This window comes from Lynx rufus, unplaced genomic scaffold (genome assembly GCF_022079265.1).
Source record: "Lynx rufus isolate CCGP_SWC_20201006 ecotype Redwood Valley unplaced genomic scaffold, mLynRuf1.p SCAF_5, whole genome shotgun sequence".
Classification (NCBI taxonomy): domain Eukaryota; kingdom Metazoa; phylum Chordata; class Mammalia; order Carnivora; family Felidae; genus Lynx; species Lynx rufus.
In genome coordinates this window covers 110838945-110862680 of record NW_025814867.1, presented here as the reverse complement: position 1 = coordinate 110862680, position 23736 = coordinate 110838945, and the positions used below count along the sequence as shown (strand labels likewise).

Genomic DNA, 23736 nt, shown 5'->3' with positions numbered 1-23736 from the left:
GAGTCTTTTTGGGTTCCACACAAATTTTAGAATTTTTCTAGTTCTGTGGAAAATGTTGGTATTTTGACAGGTATTGCATTAAATCTGTAGGTTGCTCTGGGTAGTATGCAGTTTAACAAGATTGGTTCCTCCATTCCATGACCATGGTATCTTTTTATTCCATTTTGAGTTTGTTTCATCATGGTTTTATAGTTTTCAGAGTACATGTCTTTCACCTCCTTGGTTAAGGTTCATCCTAAAGTTTATTCTTTTTGATGCAATTGTAAATGAGACTTTAATTTTTCTTTCTGCTACATTATTAGTCTGTAGAAATGTAACAGATATATGTTACATAATCTGTTACATAATGTCGATTTTGTATCCTGCAACTTTACTGAATTCATTTATTAGTACTAGTAGTTTTTTGGTGGAGTCTTTAGGATTTTCTGTATATAGCATTGTGCTATCCACAAAAGTTTTACATCTTTCCAGTTTGGATATCTTTTGTTTTTTTGCTTGTCTGATTGCTGTGGCTTAGCTTCCAGGTAAGTGTTGAGTGGACATGTGTGTGTTTCTGATCTTAGAAGTAAAGCTTTCACCATTGAGTATGTTAGTATACTATAGGTTTTTTCATATGTAGTTTTTAATACGTTGAGATGTGTTTCCTCTAAACCTACTTTGAGAGAATGCATGTTGTACTTTGTCGTGTGCTTTTTCTGCATCCATTGAGACAATACCTTTTTATCTTTCATTAATGTGATATAGTACATTGATTTGCAAATTTTGAATCTCCATGGATTAAATCCTACTTGACTGGGGTAAATGATTTTTTTTAAATGCATGATTTAGTGTGGTAATATTTTGTTGAATTTTGCATCTATATTCATCAGAGATTGGTGTGTCAACTTTTGCCTCGTAACTGAAGGAGCAGCCTTTTGGTCTGGTTGAGTGTACCATGATCACATGTATTTTACATCACAAATGTTCCAGCTCTTGATTAAACCTCCACACTGTGGCCTGGGTATACATTCATTGCCTAACCACTTTTTGCCAAAATTTAAGTGTACATGAAGACGTGCTGGACTTTGAGATACCTAAAAGAATTCCTTTAAATTGTAAGCCACGTGTACACAATAGATGGGAGGAGTGTATGTTAGTTTCCTATCAGTCCTGTAACCAAGCTGCCACAAATTTAGTGGCAGGGCCAACATCTGCTTTAAGGCAGAATCTATTTCTTGCTTTTCCAGCTTCTGGTGGCTGCCAGCATTCCTTGGTTTGTGGCCACGTCACTCTACTCTCTCCCTGTAGTCACATAATCTTCTGTCTGCAATTTCCCTCTTACAAACACACTTGGGATTACATTTGGGGTTTACTCAGATAATCCAGCATAATCCTCCCATGTCAAGATCATTAACAATCATATCTATCAAGTTCATTTTTGCTATATAAATTAACATTCACAGATTCCATGGATCAAGATGTGGGTATATTTTGGGGGACCATTATTCAATCACAGTGTGTTAAGGCTTGAAAATAGATCAAGTTAAAGTTCTATCACTTTATTCACAAATCAGTTTTAAAGAGGACTGAGTTTAGGATTAATTACTCCCCCCCTCCTTGTATGTTATTTTCTTATATATACAAATAGCAAAGAGCCCAGTGTACCCAGAACAGGCTTAAGTAATTATTACTTTTATACTCAGAAGTTTCCTGGTTTGCTTAAATCATATGGTCCTCCTGTTTATAAACAGCCTTGAGTTCCCAGAGACCTGAAAGTTCTACCAGAATTGTTTTAAAACCAAATTTTTTACTGTTGTTTTGGGATATATTCCTATCTATACCTCAGTTACTAGACAGATAATGTCAGGCATCCTTTCTGAAAGACTAGAGTGGTTGCAAACTGTGACCAAAACTTGGTGAAACCAGTTCGAAGATCATGTTAGACACAAGGCTCAGGTCTGGTTGGCAGACTTCTAGGCTGCCATGCAAGCATAGGTAAGGGCAGGTATAGGTAGGAATAAAGGAAGCTGGCTCTGGTAGCCCTTCTTGGAGCTTTGTTTCTCCAATAGGAAGCAAAGATGTTCTCAGGAACCTCCACAATTCACACCAAAAATTTAATTTGCTTCATATACTAATGAGACCTATTTTCAGTTAGTTTAAGCCCATAAGAGAATGATTATGGTTTTACTCAATACTATGATAAATAAAGTACCTATCTTTTTATTTAAAGGACAGATAGAAAAGCTTGAATGTAATATTTATTTGGTGAATTTACATGTGAGGTCATTTACAAAAGAAAAGATACAGACAAATGCAGCTTTCAGTGCAGTTTCAAATTTTTCAGAACAAGCAATAGTCCATGAGGATTTGGAATGATAGTATTGAATGGCACATGCTTCAGTTTCCTTCGTGTCTTTTTCTACCCAACCCCAAAGGGTAGGAAGGGAGAAGAGTAGAAGAAAATACCAGTGTTAATATAAATATAGCCATGCAAATAAAAACTTTAAGTCCGAGGTTATTCAGATATGTAGAACATTTCTGTATTCAGGGATCATGATAATTGGTACATAGTTTAAGAACTAAAATGCACAGCTCTCAAACTTTCCATTATCCAGGCCATCTTCAGTTATGTTAAACTGTCCCCACTAGAGGCCTCCTCAGTGTCTTCCAGACTGACTTTGGAAGGGGTCATTTCTCATAGTTTCTAAAAAAGTAGCACTTGTAGACAGAATCTTTTTGACTTCATTAGGATAAAGCACCCTCTTACAGAGGGATACAATGCTCCTTTACTCCCAAAAAATGTAAACTAATTAGAATTCATTTCCAGAGTGTAACCAAAGGCTTGCTTGCTTTTTTATTATACTCAGACTTAAATAAACCTCTCCCAACTCCAAATATCTCAAAACGAGACACTTTAAGAACACAACCTCTCTCCCACCAGAAAAATCCAGCATATAAACAAAAGGATGGTCTAGAAAAGTGACAATTGGAAAACAAAAACAATTTTTTTTTTTTTTTTTTCAGTAAGAAGGTGAAGTAAAGATAAAACTGTCAGTGTCCCTAGTAAAGATCTAGGCATGGGCAGTCAGGCACTAGAGAGCAAGGTTAGCTCCAAACTAAAAAGCATTCCACATTTCTTCAGCACTTCTGAAAATACTGGCTTAAAATTCTTTAAGCACACATAGCCATAGTTAAAACACTAAACTTACCACCTTAGGAAATACTATGCTTCTGTCTCCAAAACATATCCTTTTGGAACCTTTAGCCACATTTCTGCACTACAAATTTTAAGCTAAACACTCCCATGTATTACACTTCATCTTTATACACACAACCAACCTGAATTTTCTTTCAAAAGTACACTATTAAATAGTGTGCCTAATATAAAAAATAGCCACAGGCAATTAAAACCCATTTCTATTTCATCTTACCTCTTGCCTGGTTCACTCATTAATTTTCAGTCTTCCAGCATATATACCAGAATATTTGGTTCTGTGTGATTTACTGTATGAAAGCCAGTTGCTATAGACTTTAGGAACAATGTACATTATCCATTGGAGTTGAATGGGGTCAAAAGGCTTAAGTTGCCACTGAATCTAACAATTCTGCAGAATCAGAGGCATTGTGCATGCTGACAGTGGTTTAAAGGGTCTCAGTTTTGCTGCCTTCAAAACAAAATCCCCATTTAAGCTTTGTTTCCTTAAATAAAAAACTAAAGGGATTAACTGAATCAAAGAAACTTGTTTTACAGCACTTACTATATGAATTTAAAAACCAACATGCTGTAAAATATATTACGCGCGTGCACACGCGCACACACACACACACACACACAAAAATCCAGAACATAACCATCGCCCCCCATCCCCCGCCTCAAAAAAAAAAAAAAAAAGCCAAATCAACAAATCAAAGTTTTTATTTGCATGGCTAATTATCATCTGTACTCTTTGCAGCTTTCATATCCCTTTAACAGGTTCTAAGCTTTTGTTGCACAGGGAATAAAAGCTGCAACACTGCAAACTTCCTTCAACAGCCACTCCCACAACACCTAGACATGAAACCTGTAATGAATGACAACAGCACAAACAGAAATACTAAGTTCCACCATTCAACACAGTTCATGACAGTGTCTTTAGGGTTCAGTTGAAAAGGGAGTAAACTTCTAAAAAGAGGGTCATTCTCTTTCCCCCTATTTTATAATGTTGGTGGTTTTAATCCGTATTTCTTTGCAACTTCTGTCTGGGCATGAGCAGCATCACACAGTGAGTACAGATGAGCCATCTCCATCTCCGATTTGGCCAGGTTAATAGCTTTGTTGAACATGTCAATGGCTTTCTCCATGTTTCCTCTAAAAGAACAAAATTTTAAATGTTTCACATCCTATAGGAATTTTACAGAATACAGTGAAGTTTCTGACCACTAAGGTTCAACTATGATCCTAATAAATTCTTTGCTCCTTCATAAGAAACAAAATAGTGCCTAGCACAAAGAAAGCACTCAATGTTAGCTACTATTATAAATACTTTGTGCTTACATTATACCTCTGTAGTCTCTGTTTACAGATAAGAACAGTGAGACTAGAGAAATTAAATGACTTACTCAAAATTATCCCGTCTGGCTCCTAAGCTCATTGTGTTTCTGTACTAAATCATAAGGCTCCTTTAGAAAGCAGTGACATGGGGCGGTTGAGTGTCCAGCTTCAGCTCACGTCATGATCTCGCAGTTCGTGAGTTCGAGCCCCACGTAGGGCTCGCTGCTGTCAGCCTGTCAGTGCTGAACCTGCTTCAGATCCTGTCGCCCTCACCCTGCCCCTCCCCTGCTTGCATTCTCCCCCCACCCCCCAAAGATAGATTTAAAAAAAAAAAAAAAGGCAGTGACGTAACCTCAGAGAACATTAATAGTATCCAGGGACCTTACCTTCACATGTGTGTGAACTCACCTTTCCCCTTATCTCCTACCACCACACTCCCACCCCATGTCCCTCCCCTCCAATCACAGGTTCCCCCAAGTCCCTTGGCTGTGCTCCTACCTACACATAATGCTCAAATTTTCCTTTCTAATGCATATGCTTGACTTAAACAATTTTTTAAAGTGTGACTTTTAAATTGAAAAAGTAATGAAACAAGGCAAATCAGTTGTATACTTTTAAGGGAAGCTTGCTTCAAAAGGCATGACATATTAAGACTTAATGGATATTGACAATAACATATCTGTAATAAGAATGAAAAGATAAGTATCTATGGAGCTGCCTTAAATTTTCTAACATACTATAGGAGTTACCTTTGCACTTCAATAGTTCCCATGGTTTCATATGCAAAATCACATTTATTGTCAATTTCAATAGCCTTGCTGATGAGCTCCAAACCTCTATCCAGATCTTGCTTCCACTGAAGCTGAAGTAAACTGCAAATGCAACAAGGCAGTCAGATGGGATGATGGCACAGTATCATTAGGATAAGTACATGACTCAATTTCCGACCTCAATGAATTTACAAGGAAAACCCAACTAAAACCGTACATAATCAGCATTAATTCCCCCCCCCCTCAATTTTATATTGGTTTTATAGTCCAAATTCCTTATTATGAAAAAAGTGTCCAAAGGTCTAGGCTCTACTACTGACTTACCTTGCATGGCCTATTTTTTTACTTTGTACAATTTAAGTTTTTTTCTTAACGATAATTCAAGTACACAAGGACTGAAAAAACTTATTTTGATACAGGTAATATTTGACAGGATGTTCAGAACTGAAATCTTTATGCTAGTACATTTATTAACTGCTGTGTAAGAATGAAATGTAAGTACAATTTCAAAAATTAATAAAGCATCCACAGCATTAGGAAATTTGTCAGTTAACTCACTGACACTCTCTATCACAGTCCCCCACTTCCTTTCTTAAGGACTAGAAGAAATCCATCTTATTACTATGCAGGAAATACAGTTTCTTACAGAAACAAAGAGAACCACAAATATACATACCCTTTATGAACATATGTTGTGGCATTATCTGGTTCCAAATCAATACATTTATCATACATATCATCAGCTTTACCAAACTGTTGTTGATCTGTTAATGCCTATATGAGGAGATACTTCAGTTATATTAAGGTAACTGTCAACCTAAACAATTAAAAGTATATTGTTTACTAATTATTAAAATTTACTTAATTTATCCATTCATTACCAAATTCTGTTTTGGGGATATAAACTTATTTAAAAATGTTACATCTTAGTATTATTATTATTTTTTTTTACAAAGCATTGTTATAAATATGAAATATTAACTTTTCTTTCTTTTTGGCAAGTGGTTAGTGATATTACAATAACAGATGATCTGGTACACTGTAGAGAAAATCCCACTCTTGGTGCCAGTTCTTATTTTTTTTTTTTTAATGTTCATTTATGTATTTTTAAAACAGAGAACAGGGGAGGAGCAGATAGAGGGAAACAGAGAATCCCAAGCAGGCTCCATACTGTCAGCACAGACCCCGACACCGGGCTTGATCTCATGGACTCTGAGATCATGACCTGAGCCGAGATCAACAGTTGGGTACTCAACCAACTGAGCCACTCGTTTGGAAGAATAAATTCAATTAGGTGTTAACTGTTACCAAAGTGATTCCTTAAAAATGACTGATAAAAGAAAAAAAAAAGCAGCTACAGTCACCTATTTTAGGGCAAATCCCATGGCAGAAATGGAAGGCTTGGTTACATGGATATCAGTTCACACTGAAACTATTGAGAGCTGGCTAGCATCTAAGCTCAAGCTTGAGAGTTAAAAAGGTTACACTATGTAACCACATCTATTTGTGTATAAAGTAACATATATATTATATGTGAAGTAAAAAGCAGAGGAGGGGTCAAAATTTTAGTGCAAACAGACTAGTAATGTTAGGGCTGATAAGAAGATAGCCCGAGTAAGCCACAGCTGTTCTGAAGATGGCATAGAGACAGGGCAATGTGCAATAAGGAAAACTCTGAAGACCTGTACCTAGTATGAGTTTCCTTTAAAGCTATGCAGTGGCCTTTGTTCTTTTAGCTGCCTATAGAAATCTGTGCTAAAAAAAATCCTTTTGAATTTCATTTCCGTGATGAGGATAGGGTGGTACTGTCATCTTCTGGTTTGTTCCTAATCAAACCCAAGTGTACCTTTCAATAAAAATGTCATACAATTATAACGTGTGTTTGTCCTATTTTAACTTACATAATACATTTTATAAAATTTTATCTTGTACATGCTTTCACAATTAAATACTGTGCGTAATCAGCAATGTTTCATCATCCTGTCTAGAAATTCTAAGGAGAGATAAGATCATTTCAAACTCAATTCATTTTATTTAAAAAAAAAAAAAAAGGTTTTTAAATGTTTTTATTTTTGAGAGAGAGAGAGACAATGAGTGAGTGCTAGTGGGGAGGGGTAGAGAGACAAGGAGGGAGAGAATCCCAAGCAGGCTCCATGCTATCAGCGCAGAGCAGGATGCAGGGCTCAGACCCCATGAGATCATAAAGTGAGCCGAAACTATAAGTCGGTCACTCAACCAACTGAGCCACCAGGTGCTCCTACTCTATTTTTTTTTTCTAAATGTTTACTTTTCAGAGACAGCGCAAGCAAGCAGGGAAGGGGCAAAGAGAGGGGGAGACAGAGAATCTCAAGCAGGCTCTCTGCTCTGTCAGCACAGAACCCAATGTGGGGCTCAAACTCATAAACCTGTGAGATCATGACCTGGGCTGAGATCAAGAGTTTGACGCTTAACTGACTGAGCCACCCAGGCACTCCTCACACTCAATTTAGAGAATTTCTGGGTTGTACTTCATATCCTGAATCTCAGTTCCTAACAATGCAGTGATATTAGGACTTTTAAAGAACAGAGCTGGGGCACCTGGGTGGCGCAGTCGGTTGGGCATCCGACTTCAGCCAGGTCACGATCTCGCAGTCCGTGAGTTCGAGCCCTGCGTCAGGCTCTGGGCTGATGGCTCAGAGCCTGGAGCCTGTTTCCGATTCTGTGTCTCCCTCTCTCTCTGCTCCTCCCCCGTTCATGCTCTGTCTCTCTCTGTCCCAAAAATAAATAAACGTTGAAAAAAAAAAAAAAATTAAAAAAAAAAAAGAACAGAGCTAACACGAGTCCATCTTGTCATCATCCCCCTCACAAAAAAAAAAAAAAAAAGTTATGGCCTGTGGCACTTACAACTTGACTAAAGGTAGCATGAAAGACAATAAAAACAAAACAACCTTCAGAAAGGTTTGGAGGTAGGAATCTACCATAGATGGTCATTTTTAAAAAAAAAAAAAAAAGTTTATTTTTGAGACAAAGATTGCGCGAGCGAGCAGAGGAGGGACAGAGAGAGAGTGAGGGAGAATCCCAAGCAGATTCCACGCTCAGGGCATACCCTGACATGGGGCTCGATCTCACAACAGGGAGATCATGACATGAGCAGAAATCAAGAGTCAGACACACAACTGAATGAGCCACCCAGACGCCCCCAGAGATGGTCATTTTTAAATGTTTCCTATTTCTGTGATGTTTGGGTCAGGGGGAAAACATTTATTTAGAATAAAAAAGAGTAAGAGAAGATATTATACAGTGTATTGAGATGTCTGGTTTATGAATATATCAAAAGCAAATTTCAACTTAAAGACTAAGAAAGAAAACAGCCATTCCAAGATCATTTAGTTGCAGGAAAAAGTCTAACTGTGGCTATAAGAAGCTAACCATTTTCATTTAAATGGATGACTGAAAATTAGTAATGTCTCAGAGACTTCAGACTACAATTAAAAAGTGAAAAAAATTCAAATGTACATCCCACTTTCCACACCTTCAATCCTAAAGCAAGGAAAGCTCAGGAGTTGGCAAACCATAGAGAAATTAAAATAAGCTGTTACAGCCTATCTAACCATTTAAAAGAACAATGATCAAAGAGGAAGAAAAACCTTTCCTTGGACATTCTTCTCACCAATTGCACAGGGTAAATTTTCCTAAAGGAATTAATTTTGCGAACCCAATCCAAATGAACACTTCGGGGAAATGCTCTACTTCAGACTCCCCATGTTAGGAGTTTAGGGCCAGGGTTTTCAAACTGTATTAACATAAGAGCCACTCCTGAGGTGATTCAAGACCATTTTGGTGCCAGGAAAATCAAAACAGGAACAAAGCTATTTGTATTCATAGATGCTGCAACCAGGGAAGCACAGTTTTCGGATTTCCATATGGAATTCAGCATATGAATGTAGTTCTTTAAAAGGACTGGTAATTGGGGGTACCTGGTTGGCTGGCTCAGTCAGTGGAGCATGTAACTCTCCATCTAGGGGTTCTGGGCACCTGGGTGGCTCAGTAGGCTAAGTGTCCGACTTCAGCTCAGGTCATTATCTCACAGTTCGTGAGTTTAAGCTGTGTCGGGCTCTGGGCTGACTGCTCTGAGCTCGGAGTCTACGGCCTGCTTTGGATTATGTGTCTCCCTTTCTCTCTCTCAAAAAATAAATATACATACATAAAATCTTAAAAGAAAAAAGAAAAAAAAAAAAGACTGCCCACTAAAAAAATATGAAAAATCACATTTACCTGAGCATACAGTGCATAGCCTTCAGCACACCTTGGGAATTTCTTTATAACCTCTTCAAAACCTTTCATAGCTGCTTGGATTTGTGAAGAATTGTTTCCTGTATATGCCTGGCGATACTGTGGAAATAAATCAAAAGAGGCCTGTCAAATCAAGAACTCAAAAACTCATGGAATTTAACATATTACAAAAGTCACACAAAAATCACAAAATTATTTCCAGAAAAGCAGGTGATTTGCTAACCTAATTTGCTGCATCTAAAAGGGTTGTAAGAAACTATCTCTGGATATATCTCCATTTGCTATGTACAACTATGACTTCATTGCCATTATACAATTTCAAGATGCTTAATAATCTAGAAGAAGGCATACTAACGTGTAAGTTACCACTGCATATAAATGAGGGCTTTTAGAAGTCCAGTACGCTCTCCATTTTGTAAATGGTGGCTTCTAAATATAATTTATTATCACCTTACTACAGGTGTTATAAAGCTTCATCTAGTAACATTTTTCATCCATAATATAAATGTGCTTGTGACCCAATTTCTTTAAGAAAAACTCTTTTAGGACTCAGACTATAAGGGCTAACTGAAAGTACCTCATTTCACTAGAAATGGACTTATTTTACCTGATTTTTAGCTTCATGTTTCTGAGTATTAACAGCTTTACAAAGGCGAGATGAGAAAGCAGTTATGTGGTATGACTGAAGAGTACTTCCTCAAAATGCTTTTGTTTTTTGTGCTAGTTTATGGTAGAAAAGTAAGAAGAACGGTGCTGTTTAGGGGAGGATGAAATCAGGGACAAACATCTATCAAGATAAACTCAAAACATCCAGAGAAATATAGGAGCAAAACCTCAATTAGCAACTATACTTCCATTTCCCTAAACCAACAGTTTTTCTCTTGTAGTCTTCCTTTGGCAGAAAAATAGGTGATGGTTTTGTAGACAATGAAACACTTATTTTTGTTAACAATGGGAAATAAAAATGATGTTTAGGAAAATACAAAAGAAAGTAGAACCCACCAATGCAAAACATTTCTGAGCTTGTGCCAGGGCTGACTCAGGTCTTAATCTAATACATTCATCGAAATCTGCCACTGCTTCCTCAACTTGATCAAGCAGTATTTTCAGCTAAGGAAGAAAAAAAAACCATTATCTATACAGTGTCTCTTACCACAATTTAGCATAATGCTAAGCATGTAGTATTCAATACAAAATTACTTTCTAGAAACCATGAACTAGAAAATCCTATCATTTAAAGGAAAGATTCTAAAAACTAGTGTCCAGTTTTTTCAAAAACACTAAATACTATTAAACCCACCATTTTTGTACTGCAGTTTTGGTCACTCTTAAGCAAGAAACCTGTTCTCCTAGAAGACTAAAACATCCCTACTTTCAAATTTCAAACATATCAGACAAGAGTATCTTTCAAATTAATCTTAAGACACTACCAGTAAGGATCAAAATGTCAAGAATTTTAAGAGATTATCTTAACATCTCTTAACAGCCTTCAGGTAGAAGTATTAGGTAAAATTTTCCTACGTTAGAAAGAACTTCAGCTTTTCTGTTGTATGGAAATGTAGCCTATACATTCCACCCTAATGTAGTCCAAGAAGCCATCCATGTTAAACGGGTTATAAAAGACATGTTTTCCCCAGATAAGGCTGGAATTGGAAATGATTTCCTTCACTATGTATTTTTACTAAAAACCAAGTTTTTACTAAAAAACCAAATACTATAAAACTCCATTCAGAAGAGATTTTTTTTGTACTGTTTGGATAGTTTAGGACGCTATTTCCTTACAGCAAGCCCACAGAAATCATCCTGTTGATTCTAGCATTAACCTAAAATATTCAATAAATGCTTTTAATGTTTTACTCACTGAAAACCTAAAAGCCAGAAATACGTGAAAAACAAACTCAAACCGGCAAGCCAGTAATTGTAGCCTTCTGTTTCTTTTTTTATAAAGGACAAATATTCAAGACAGGACTACATAAACGCCCACCCAGACTGTGAAATACTTTGATACTTTGTTCATGCTATCAGAAGTGACACAAGAAAACTTTTGACAACCTTCTCAAAACTAGTATCCTATTCCTTAGTACAAAGGTCAGAACTCTTGATAAGAAAAGTACCTGTCCTCGGTGGTGATAAACGTCTGCATTCTGAGGATCAATGTCAGCAGCCATGTTAAAATCCTGAGTAGACAGCAAAGGCTGCTGCTGTTGCATGTACATGCTGCCTCTTTTGATGAGAGCATTTGCGCGAAGCTACATAACCAAAATGAGAAAAGGTTCATTGTTACTGTTTATTCCAATTTAGTTTTTCTAAAGTAACAGCTTTATTCAAGTATAACTCACACACCATAAAGCTCATCCTTTAAAAGTATACAAGTCTTTTTTTTTTCTTTTGAGAGAGAGAGAGAGAGAGAGAGAACACCACATTTTGACATTTTGAGTGAATCTTTGTACAGGGTGTATGATAAGCATTATTACTACTTGCCATTAAAACAAAAAGTTATGGTCATGAAGGAAGAAATAGGTTTCTTCTCCAAAAAAATTTTTTTGAGGTAAAAGTACATGTAAATTTTCTTTTGATGAAATAAGAACACCCCCACAATTTTAACAAAAACAGAACATATTTGTGATCACTAGGAAATAAAGATCATATTATTAGTGTATCTTCAATTTGAAAACCTCATTTTAAAAGGAACTTTTTTTTTTTTAAATATAATTTATTGTCAAATTGGCTAACATACAGTGTGTAAAGCATGCTCTTGGTTTTTGGGGTAGATTCCCGTGGTTCATCGCTTACACACAACACCCAGTGCTCATCCCAACAAGTGTCCTCCTCAATGCCCATCACCCATTTTCCCCTCTCCCCCACCCTCCCATCCACCCTCTGTTCTCTGTATTTAAGAGTCTCTTATGGTTTGCCTCCTTCCCTCTCTGTAACTATTTTTTTCCCCTTCCCTTCCCCCATGGTCTTCTGTTAAGTTTCTCAAGATCCACATATGAGTGAAAACATAGTATCTTTTTCTGACTGACTTATTTCACTCAGCATAATACCTTCCAGTTCCATCCATGTTGCTGCAAATGGCATGATTTCATTCTTGCTCATTGCCAAGTAATATTCCATTGTATATATAAACCACATCTTTATCCATTCATCAGTTGATGGACATTTAGGCCCTTTCCATAATTTGGCTATTGTTCAAAGCACTGCTATAAACATTGGGGTACATGTGCCCCTATGAATCAGCACTCCTGTATTCCCTGGGTAAATTCCTAGTAGTGCTATTGCTGGGTCGTAGGGTAGTTCTAAAAGGAACTTTTAATAATACTTAGTTGTAATTATTTTTGTTTATAAGAAGTTAAGATAGTTTGTTAAAAATTCAGGCCTTGAAAATAACTTTTATATTCCACAAAATACATGAATGAATTATCTGGAGGTGAAAAAAGACAGAATTCACTTAATTCACTGAGCAAACAGGCCGAACAAATGTAACAAACTAGTAAGAAATTTTAGTTAATTGGTAGCTAAGCTTTGTCTTGTTAACACTGAGTAGAAGACTCATATAATTCAACAGGTCCCCCTAAATCTTAATTATGAAAATAATTATGTACACATAAGAATACCTGGAAGACAAAAAGCTGTTCCAACTACACAACTACAAAAACTTTTGGTATATTTCAATGTATCTCTATATCATATTTTTAGAACCTATTTTTTAATTCATGTAACAAAAATCTTTCAGATTAAATGTGTTTATTTTATTGAATGCATCTTATAATCTTGTATTCCCTACTGTATTTTTATTTACAGTATTACCTATAGCACTGCTATATCACCCTTACCCCTATCCAAATATAGTCTAATACAGTAAGCAGTGGCTATAACGGGAAGCTCAAGTTACCAAATGCCATAGAAAAAAGAAAAAAAAAATCCTTTCCTAGCTAAAGATAAACATCACTCATATTTATGTTTCAGTTTCACCATACTGACCCAATCATCATTAGGGGTAGTTCCTTCCAGAATAAAAACAGCCTTTTGGAGAATAGCAACTAAAATTTGAAAATTTGGGAAAACCTGTAAGTCCCTTTTTTTAATCAATTTTTACACACACACACATTTTTAAATGTACCTTCACATTAGCTTCTTTCAAACTGATGACCTTATCTAAATCTGGTTTGGCCGCATTGGCATTGCCAATAAGCAGGTAGAAGGTGGCTCGTAGTAATAATGCTTCTGCCATGTATTTGCCTTGAGCATCTATTTCTTTTGAGCATTCACTTATGATTTTATCGTAGTTTTCTTCTTCCATATACTGTTTGGCCCTTAGATATCCAGAACTGAAAATAAAAATGAACATAGGAAATTATTTACTAAGGAAGGATCAAATGCTGAAACTTCAACATTTCGTATGCTAGAGTTAATCAACTATCTACTTCCCCTTAACATTCCAGTATAGGACTGGAATGGGGTGGTGTGGTGGTGGAGGAATAACTGATTAGGATTTCTGATGCGGACTGGGATTTTTCTCGATGTCTTGGAGACTAGGAAGAAAAGGCAAACAGCAGAGTCAACAGCAGAAACCGAGGGTTACTGCCCAGGCTTCGACATTTATGTATGTTAAAGGATGAGCTAATGACTGACTGATCTGCATCATGGATAAGGATCCAGTCTTATTCACCTTCACACCTGTGGCATACTGATGTCACTCAACAGTTATTTTATGCCTAACAGAAAGAACAGAGAATTAGGAGATAATTAAGTTTAGGTCACATAAGCCAAGGGAAGAGACGTGACCTGATCTCTGCTTGGTAGAGAACACTCTGGCTATGTTGTAGAAAATGCACTGTCAAGGAGCAATACTGGAGGCAGAGAATTATCTGAAGGACTCTCACCCAGAAGTTGTGTTGTTTACAAAACAGACCTAGAATGAATAGGTGGAAATATCAAAGAAGCAAATTTAAGGGAAGATTCTTCTATTAAGTAGGACTTTAAAAAAAATCACCGTTCCCTAAATTTTTAAAATACAGTGACATCAGTATTCTTCTAAGATGACTAGCTGACCTTTAAGGGGTCTTACAAATATAAGTCTCTGTAAGTTAAAATACATTTCTCATTTCCTTCATTATATATCCTGAGTAGAGAAAACTGGCAAGTAACTTATCAGTCAAAATCTTGTAACTCTGCTAACTTCTCCTATAATTACATGGTAATATTCCCTGCACTCTAACTTCACTGCAATTTTTCTAGCAAGGAATGTTCCCTAACCCGAAGAGGAAATTATTGGCATGGTCTTCAACATTTACTTCTGTACTACAATTTTCTGAAAAGACTGTGTATCAACTACAATTATACATGGTATCCTCCCTTAAAAGGTGGCCAACATTGGTTGAAAAATTAGGGACATACAAATCAAAAGCAATGTTTCCTCAAACTTTCCAATATTCCATGGACACAAAATTATGCTCTGCTACTAGAACAAATATTCCCTTTTCTTCCCAACTCATTAAAAAATGTCATGTTGGTAATAATATTATACCTTCTCTTAGAAAGGAGAGCTAACCTTAACAGCAAAACACAATACTGATAAATATAAATGGATGAGCAGACTAGGTGACTTCTATACATACATGACTTGATCCTCAGTTGTAAACACAGCATCTTGTACTTTGGTTTCAGTTTTCTACAGAAACAGACACAAGAAGCCCAAAGAATGGCTAGGAAAGCAGGAAAAACTTCGAAGAAAGTCACTCTATGGGGCACTCCTAAGCATCTCACAGTTATAAATTATAAACTTCCCTGCACTAAAACATCTGCATGTTGAGCTACATGATAATTTTCAAGTTAGTGCCCCTATTCAAATACAGTCAACTATTCAACTCACTGGGAATCCTCTTGAGAGTATCATGTGGTACTACGTAGACACTACAGTTGATAAACTTACTTTTCTTTAACTTCTGAGGCCTCTCCTTCCTTGTCTTTATCTTCATCAGACTTCTCTCCTTTAAGCATGGGCTGAGAAATTATATCATCCGTGAAAGAACTGAAGTAAGATTTGATAAACTGTGGAGATGGCATCAGAGGTTCACGATTCTGAAATTCAATCACATTTAAATATTTCAAAATGAGAAAACACCGACCAAAGAAGCAGGTACATTTGTACAATACTGAGAATGACTGCTGTAAAAACTAGGATCTCATTCTCAAATAACTGAAGAATATCAGACTGCAAACCACAGGACAAGAGACAGTGGAACTGGTAAAGCTACTCATCCCAGTTGTTCAAAGCAGGTTTTAAATGACACCTCTCCTCTCCAAAGATGTAAAATATCCAGACCTCCTAGGACTACATGTTAAAGTCCAAGAAAGTGAAATCTCAAACACAGGAGGCAAATAACTGCCGAGTTAAAAATTATTTCCTGGGGCACCTGGCTGGCTCAGCTGGCAGAGCATGCAACTCTTGGGGGTGGTAAGTTTGAGCCCCACCTTGGGTACAGACATTACTTAAAAATGAATTTTTAAAAAATGTAATAAAAACTAAAAATTATCTCCTTCTGGTCTCTGTTTTAGATCAGCATCTTAATTTACCACTCAAGACCACATCTTACACAGGTGCTATAATGTTAAGTCCATTTACCATGGGCTTTCATCTGACCTCCAGCTGTACTGCATCTGAAGATCTCCATTACAGTAAATGCCACTGAAAGTCTGAATGAAATCACATTTCTTGTTTTAATTACTTTTTGGCATGGCAACATGATTCACCATTATAGAATTATTTCCTTTTAGTCCAATTAGGATAAAATCTTCAAGAGGGTACAGGGAATAACATAACCATAGGGCCCTTATATTTTGGATCCTTTATCTTGAAAATCTAACCCAAAGATTTTTAAGTTGAAATACGGTATTTTAAATTGTATGCATAATAAATACCATTCCTGTTTTTTTGTTAGATTCAATGCCTTTGTATTTGAAGAAGGACAAAAAGGAATTTGGCTTTTTTCTTTATTAAGTTTATTTATTCTGAGAGAGTGAGTAAGAGAGAGAGAGGAGAAGACAGAGCAAGCACAAGCAGGAGAGGGCAGAGAGAGGGAGAGATAATCCTAAACAGGCTCAATCCCACTAACCATGAGATCATGACCTGAACTGAAAGCAGGAGTTGGAGGCTTAACCTACTGAGCCACCCCAGCACCCCAAGGGAATTTGGCTTTGTAAGTAAATTATCTAATCTAGAATAGATGAGATTGGGAAAGAAGACAAAGGAAATCTTAGGGAAAGCCCTATTTTTTTTTTTTAATTTTTTTTTAACGTTTTATTTATTTTTGAGACAGAGAGAGACAGAGCATGAACGGGGGAGGGTCAGAGAGAGAGGGAGACACAGAATCGGAAGCAGGCTCCAGGCTCTGAGCCATCAGCCCAGAGCCCGACGTGGGGCTCGAACCCACAGACCGCGAGATCGTGACCTGAGCCGAAGTCGGACGCTCAACCGACTGAGCCACCCAGGCGCCCCAGGGAAAGCCCTATTTTTATGGGAGAAATTCAATGTCTTTATTTAGGATTATACAGGTTAATACTGTAAATCAATTGGTCACCCATCAAATGACAAGTATGCTTAACTTCAGTATTTCACTAAAGATTGTATAGGAATATATAGTGGCAATCATTTGCCACTTTAAATAGCAGTTGCTGAAGACAGACTAAATCATTACTTCTAGTTTACTATTTCAGCTTGGAAAAGGTATCTTCCTGCCTTCCACACAGAATTACACATTTAAAATAAATACAATGGAAGTGATGGACTTAAGTAACAAAGGAATAAGATACAAGTTCCAGCTGTGCCACTAATTAGCCATGTGACCCTGCACATGTCACTTTCAGTTTTCTTATCTGTAAAATGGCAACAAATATACTTGCCTTATTTTTCTCATAGGGCTGTTGTAGAAATAAAAACAATAACATGAAAAGTATTTTGTGATTTACAAAGGTAGCATATGAACAGTGGAGAGGCTCCTGGCTGTCTCAGTCACAAGAGCATACGACTCTTGATCTCGAGGTTGTGAGTTCAAGCTCCATAATGGGTGTAAAGATTACTTAAATAAAAACTTCAAAGAAAATATAAGTAGAAACTAATTTGGAACCTATGTAAATGTGTGTTATCTTGTATTTTCTGAGCACCCTGAAGACCAACCAATATAATCATTCCACAATAACATTATAAATATACACAAGGAAATTAGGCTCCCTCAAGGTTGTGAGACTATTAAATGATATTTTACAGTGCTGTGAGGAATCCCAGTTCTAGGAAATGCTCAAGGGGAAAAAAAGCACAGTTTAAAGAGACCGAGAACAACTACAGCTATACTCCTCTCCAAGATTCACAACATATCCTAGCACATGAAAGTCCTGCAGTGAAGAAACCCATTTTAACTGTTTAACTCAGCTAATATTCAGGGGTGTAAAATTTAAAAAACACACAGCTTATTAAAATCAACTTAAGGGAAACATTATTCTTAAAGAAAAAAGGAACAATTGCCTTGATATTACTGAAGTTTAGCAGAAATTTTCCAGTGACAGATATTTAGTGATGCCTGTGGTGATCCCATGACACTACTTCTATCCCTCATGACACTTCCCCACATCATGCCTTTTATACTTATTAATGGTCTCTCTCACTAAACTGTAATTCTGTAAGGGCAAGGACCATTTATTTCTAAAATGGCCACCATGGAGTTTTGTTCAATAAGGCTTCTTGAATTAAATTATCTGTTACAGACTGCTTAAAACCAATGCCAATTTATACAGTATACGCTTAAAAATATACCTTTAATGATATAGACAGGGCCTGGCAAATTGTTTCTATAAAAGACCAGATAGTAAGTATTTTAGGCTTTACAGGCCATGCAGTCCCTGTCACAACCACCTCACTCTGCTGTTTTAGCTTAAAAGCAGCCAAAAATGATGGCTGAGTGCTGTGTTCCAAAAAAATTTTATACAAACAGGTGGCAGACTGGATGCGGTTCATAGGCTTTGTTTGGCAACCTCTAATACAGATGAATTCTTTCAGTATTCTCCAGATACAATATTGCATATAGCCTACATTCTTCTTTTAAAAAGATAAGCCACAAAAGCCCAATATTACAGAAAAAGAAGTGTAACACAGATCTAATTTCAGTTGTTACCACTGCCATCATGCCCAAGTTCAAGCAGTGTAAATTTTTTTTTTTTAATTTTTTTTTTTCAACGTTTTTTATTTATTTTTGGGACAGAGAGAGACAGAGCATGAACGGGGGAGGGGCAGAGAGAGAGGAAGACACAGAATCGGAAACAGGCTCCAGGCTCTGAGCCATCAGCCCAGAGCCTGACGCGGGGCTCGAACTCCCGGACCGCGAGATCGTGACCTGGCTGAAGTCGGACGCTTAACCGACTGCGCCACCCAGGCGCCCCAAGCAGTGTAAATTAAAATGACTCTTCACAATGTATATCCCCTCTATTAACCAACTTAGATTTACCTTATATTTTTCTTTGGCTTTCTCTTTTCCAAGAAGTTTAAGAACTTTATCAGCTAACAGCATGCTTTGTTGATTTTGGAACCCTTCTAGTATACACACAGCAGTGACATCTAGAGATGATGGAAAAAACAAAAGTATAAAATTATTGCAAAGATGATTAGCAGCATCAAATGGGCACCATGTACCACAGAAAGCCAAACCAAATTGATGGCCTGATGTAGCTATCAATTCCATTTCCAATAATTTGCTTCTCAACACTTTAGTTTTATATACTCTATAACTCAAACTCGAAACTCAGAAATTCATTCCACTTCTCTGGTTATTCACTTTTCTCACCTGTGAAATCCAAGGAACTATCCTGTATGGTTTGTGATGTTTCTTACCACCCTCACATTCTACATAGTAAATAAATGAAGAATCCAGGAAGACTCCCTTGTGCCCAGCACCTAAAGGCCTTATCAATGTAATGTGGCTTTCTCATGTCTGATTCTTTTTATAGACCTCACAAGTTATTCCTTGTGTCCAAAGCCATCTTGCCAGGGAGCTCTCAATTAAATCTGCTTCAAAATACCATTTTCATCTGGTTATGCCACAGCTCAAGATAAAGTGGTTTGAAATTTAAAAGATCAGTGGTTCCTGAACCTCTCAACCTTTTAGAGTATTCAAGCATTGGCTGTTCCCACTCTTTCTGAATTCAATTTCTCAGAATTCCAAATCTTTGCTCCTCCAAACAAGTCAATCTGTTCATATGTTCCCCGGATAACCTGGCTAATGCCAAAGTCAATGTCTTTTTCCCATCTCAGTCCACCTATCTAAAATCCACTTAATCAGCTTTCTGCCAATTATTAACTGGTAATAACTTCAAGGGCTGGCTCAAAACTCAGAATTCTCTTTTTCCAAAGCAACAGTCCTTCTACCTATCACCAAAATACACACCACCACAAAACCTCAAATTTTTCTAAAATGTTCTCTAAACCACTCTCACTTGGTAATCCAGACTTTTAAAAATAAAATGGATTTTTCCTTTTAAATAATGTTATTTTAAAAAGTAATTATGGCTAAATCTGATTATTGATGCTTTTAAAGCAGATTTAGCTTGTAGAAATCACTTTGGTTTAGCTCCACGTCACCCACAAAAATGTACGTTAAAATAAGCCAGTAGCCTATATTCTAATTGGGAGTTTTAGAAGCAGATATGGCCAATTAGAGGCTGCAGAATATTTACTTACAGAATTTACTCAGAATGGCAAATTCACCTGATGCTTTGTACCAAATACATAATTTCCAATTGGGTATAAAATAATGTTTGAAAATACCAAGCACAAAAATACAAATGTTTTCTTTAATGACTCATCTGAAAATTATTTCATGTTTATATAGGACATTAACTGAAAATATGTAGAATCTAAGCAACACTATCACTTACTAAAACCTCTTTTCTGATTTCTTTATCATGGAATTACACTGATGCTCATTAATTGCCAAGTTAAAAATGTATGGTACATAAACTTCAAATCTTAATACTAATTTAGTCCCATAATTGAGAACAGAAACAATACTCAAGTATCAGAAATCTCAATTTAAATTAGAAAACAAATTCTCAGTTGGGGAAGAATCTAACTTTTAAATACAAGTGATTTCTCTACTTCATATAAACTTACCAATGACTACAAAGCCTTATATAATTTTCGTATGTAAACACAAAAATACCCTCACCTTCTAAACATTCCTTCTTATTGTCTAGCTTCTCGTGGGCTTTTGCACGTCTAAAGAGAGCTTTCACATATTTGGGATTAAGTTCAACAGCCTTTGTACAATCTTGTGCCACCTCTTTCCATTTTTGCTGTAATTGAAAGTATTAAAAAAAGTCACACTAAAGGAATCGCTGTTCAACAGAAATTACTTTTCGAAACTTAACAGGCTGAGTGTTAAGTCTCACAACACACAAAAATATTCCCAATACATAAAAAGAGTTAAGATCCACAGTATATTACAACAGCTCTGTAAATACCTGTAAATAAAGAAAAGCAACCTGATTTTCAAAAACAGGCAAAGGACATACTTAGGCCATCTTTCTACCACCAAATCTACAAACCTACCTGCATCTCTGTGCTCCTATCATCTCCTTCCCTCCTGTTAAAACTGAGGAAGCACCCCTCTTCATCAAAGGCCAATCCTCCACTTGTGAGCTGGATCCATACTCTCTCCACTTCAAAGACTTTACTTTGTTAGCTATTTCACCTCTACATCAATCTACATCTCTACTGAATCATTCCCATGAGCATATAAAAAAAAAGAAAACAAAAAAAAACCACTTACTCTAGTTATTTTCCATCTTTTAAAAACCCTCCTTTGAGTCCATAATTCCCTGCAGCTACTACCCCATTTCTTGGTTCCTCTTTATTGCCAAACCTCCAAAGAACTGCCGCTCTAATTGATTTCTACCTACTTCACTGGCTGCTCCTTCTCAATTCCCTTTGCTAAATTCTTCCCCTCCACCTGAGTCCTCAAGGTCTCATCTCTTCTCTCACCCTAGGTGACCACATCTAACATCCTGGCATTATATAAAATAGAAAATTAGATGACTCCCAAAAGAGACATTTCTCAATTCAACTTCTACGTAGCTGTCTCACTCCTTCCCCATTCCACTATTATTTACATTCCTGCTTTTCTTCACCCTTCATATCCAATATAACAGCAACTTGTTGGTCTCAGCTTACTTCATGTTTCACATAGGCTGCCTCAGCAACATCCTTACTTGGTGTCCCCATCTCCACTCTTGCCTCCCTACAATATATTCTTGACAGAACATTGAAAGCAATTTTAGAGGATGTCCCTGCCTTACTTAAAACCCTTAAATATTTGCCATTACACTCAGAATCAAATCCAAACTCCTTACCGCTGTAGACTTTGTCTCACCTGCCCTCTGCTGCCTCTCCAATTGCATCTCTCTATACTCCAGGATCCTTTATAATTCTTTAATCACACCAAACTCTTTCCTGCCTCAGAGCAATTATACACACCGTTTCCTCTATTTGTAACACTGTCTCCTCTACTGTTTTATGCACCAATCCCATCTCTAGTCATTTTTTTATTACTGAATCATGTTAATTATTTAAAGCATTTGTGAAAATGTCATTTAAATAGTTCATTGTTTAGCTATTCTTGAGTTCTATGCATGATGATTTGCTTTTATAGACCCAGCTTGTACCATAGCAACCTTCCGTATAGGAAGATAGTCAGTAATATTTGGTTGAACAAAAAAATGCGGAGACTACAAATGCCCAATAACTGCAGAAAAGAATAGTGAACTTCAGCAACATTTCTAAAAGTGCAAATTAAAACAATGAGAGAAAAAATGGCAAATAATATTAAGACTGATAATATAGTCAGCGAGAGTAATGGAAAACAAGTATGCTCATATTGTTGGGAGTAGGTGCTGATGCTATCTCTTTAGATTTCCATTTCTAGAATTTTATCCTCCCGAAAGTATGCAAAAAAATACTTAATGAAAATATTTACTCAAATACTGAATGCAATAGGTAAAACAGGAAACAACCCAAATGTTCATCACTAGATGTTCTCCAGTATACAACCATGTAACAGCTACTACATATACCATTTCAGAAAGAATAAAACAAATCTGCATGTGCTAAGAAAAGCTGCACAAGATATAGTGGCAATTAAAGAATGTCACAAACAATTCTGTGTAATAAGTTTGGTCTCCCCGCATGCTACTATTAATATTTATGGAAACAAAAAATTGAAAAAAATAGCCTCAAACTGTTGAGAAGGATGGGGTTACCAGAAACTCCACTGTAGTTTCCTGTATTGTCTAATTTTATAGAACCTGATATATATAACCTTAGATTATATTTTTAACCAGCAAAACTCAAATCTGTTCTTAAAAAAGTTATGTAATTAAAAGATATGAAAACAAAAAGCCTGTAATTTCAAAACTTCAAAAAACTTATTAGGTTTATTTGAGTGGTACTAACTGAAACATTATGCAAATAAAGAAAACAAAAAGAACAGGAAAAAAAAAAAAAAACCCTAAGATACATACCAACTGTTCAAAGGCAGCAGCTCTGTTTTGATAAAATGTGGAAAGGTCAGCATTCTTCTCTATAGGGCACAAACTGATCGCCTCAGTATAGCACTGAATAGCTTGTTCGTATTTTCCTGCTTTAAAATATTTGTTGCCTTTGTTCTTGGCTGCTTGCGCTCTATCAAGAGAGTTCTGAAATGAGAAGAAAGAACACTTATCAATACTCAGGAATAGATTAAGATCAGAGACTAAACAGTGATAAACTCACATAAGAAAAATGGGTATGTAGAATAGCTGTTTACAATGTAAGTCACTTCATATAAATATCTTCATGGGATAAAGTCTCAGTAGTAGGATTGTTAAGCCAAAGGTTTATGTATTTTTAATTTCAAAAAAACTGCTGTAGTACTTTATATTTAAAATCCACTTTCCTGCCATTCCTGCCAGCAAGAGTTGTGATAGCTAATTTTTGCCAACCTAATGGGTTATCAGTCAGAAGTGACTACCAGTTAGGATGCATTTGACAATGTCTGGAGAAATTTCTGATTGTCACAACTGCAGGGGGTAGGTTTGGGTAGCTGCTACTGTTACCTAGTGGGTAGACATCAGGGATGCTGTTGACATTCTGCAATGCAC

At 36.5% G+C, this 23736-nt stretch overlaps 1 protein-coding gene across 1 annotated transcript in view; it reads right to left on the bottom strand.

Annotated features, from left to right (window-relative positions):
* Positions 1–2219: 2219 nt before the first annotated feature.
* The window catches only part of TOMM70 (translocase of outer mitochondrial membrane 70), a 34212-nt gene continuing 12695 nt past the window's right edge, over positions 2220–23736 (bottom strand). Inside the window, exons 2-12 of the mRNA XM_047099458.1 lie at positions 23119–23292; positions 20769–20895; positions 19053–19162; positions 15488–15636; positions 13676–13883; positions 11667–11801; positions 10555–10662; positions 9535–9651; positions 5957–6054; positions 5260–5382; positions 2220–4327 (exon numbers count right to left, since the gene is read on the bottom strand). Of these exons, the coding sequence (XP_046955414.1) occupies positions 4174–4327; positions 5260–5382; positions 5957–6054; positions 9535–9651; positions 10555–10662; positions 11667–11801; positions 13676–13883; positions 15488–15636; positions 19053–19162; positions 20769–20895; positions 23119–23292 (1503 nt within the window). The 3' untranslated portion in view covers positions 2220–4173. The remainder of the gene's footprint in view (positions 4328–5259; positions 5383–5956; positions 6055–9534; positions 9652–10554; positions 10663–11666; positions 11802–13675; positions 13884–15487; positions 15637–19052; positions 19163–20768; positions 20896–23118; positions 23293–23736) is intronic.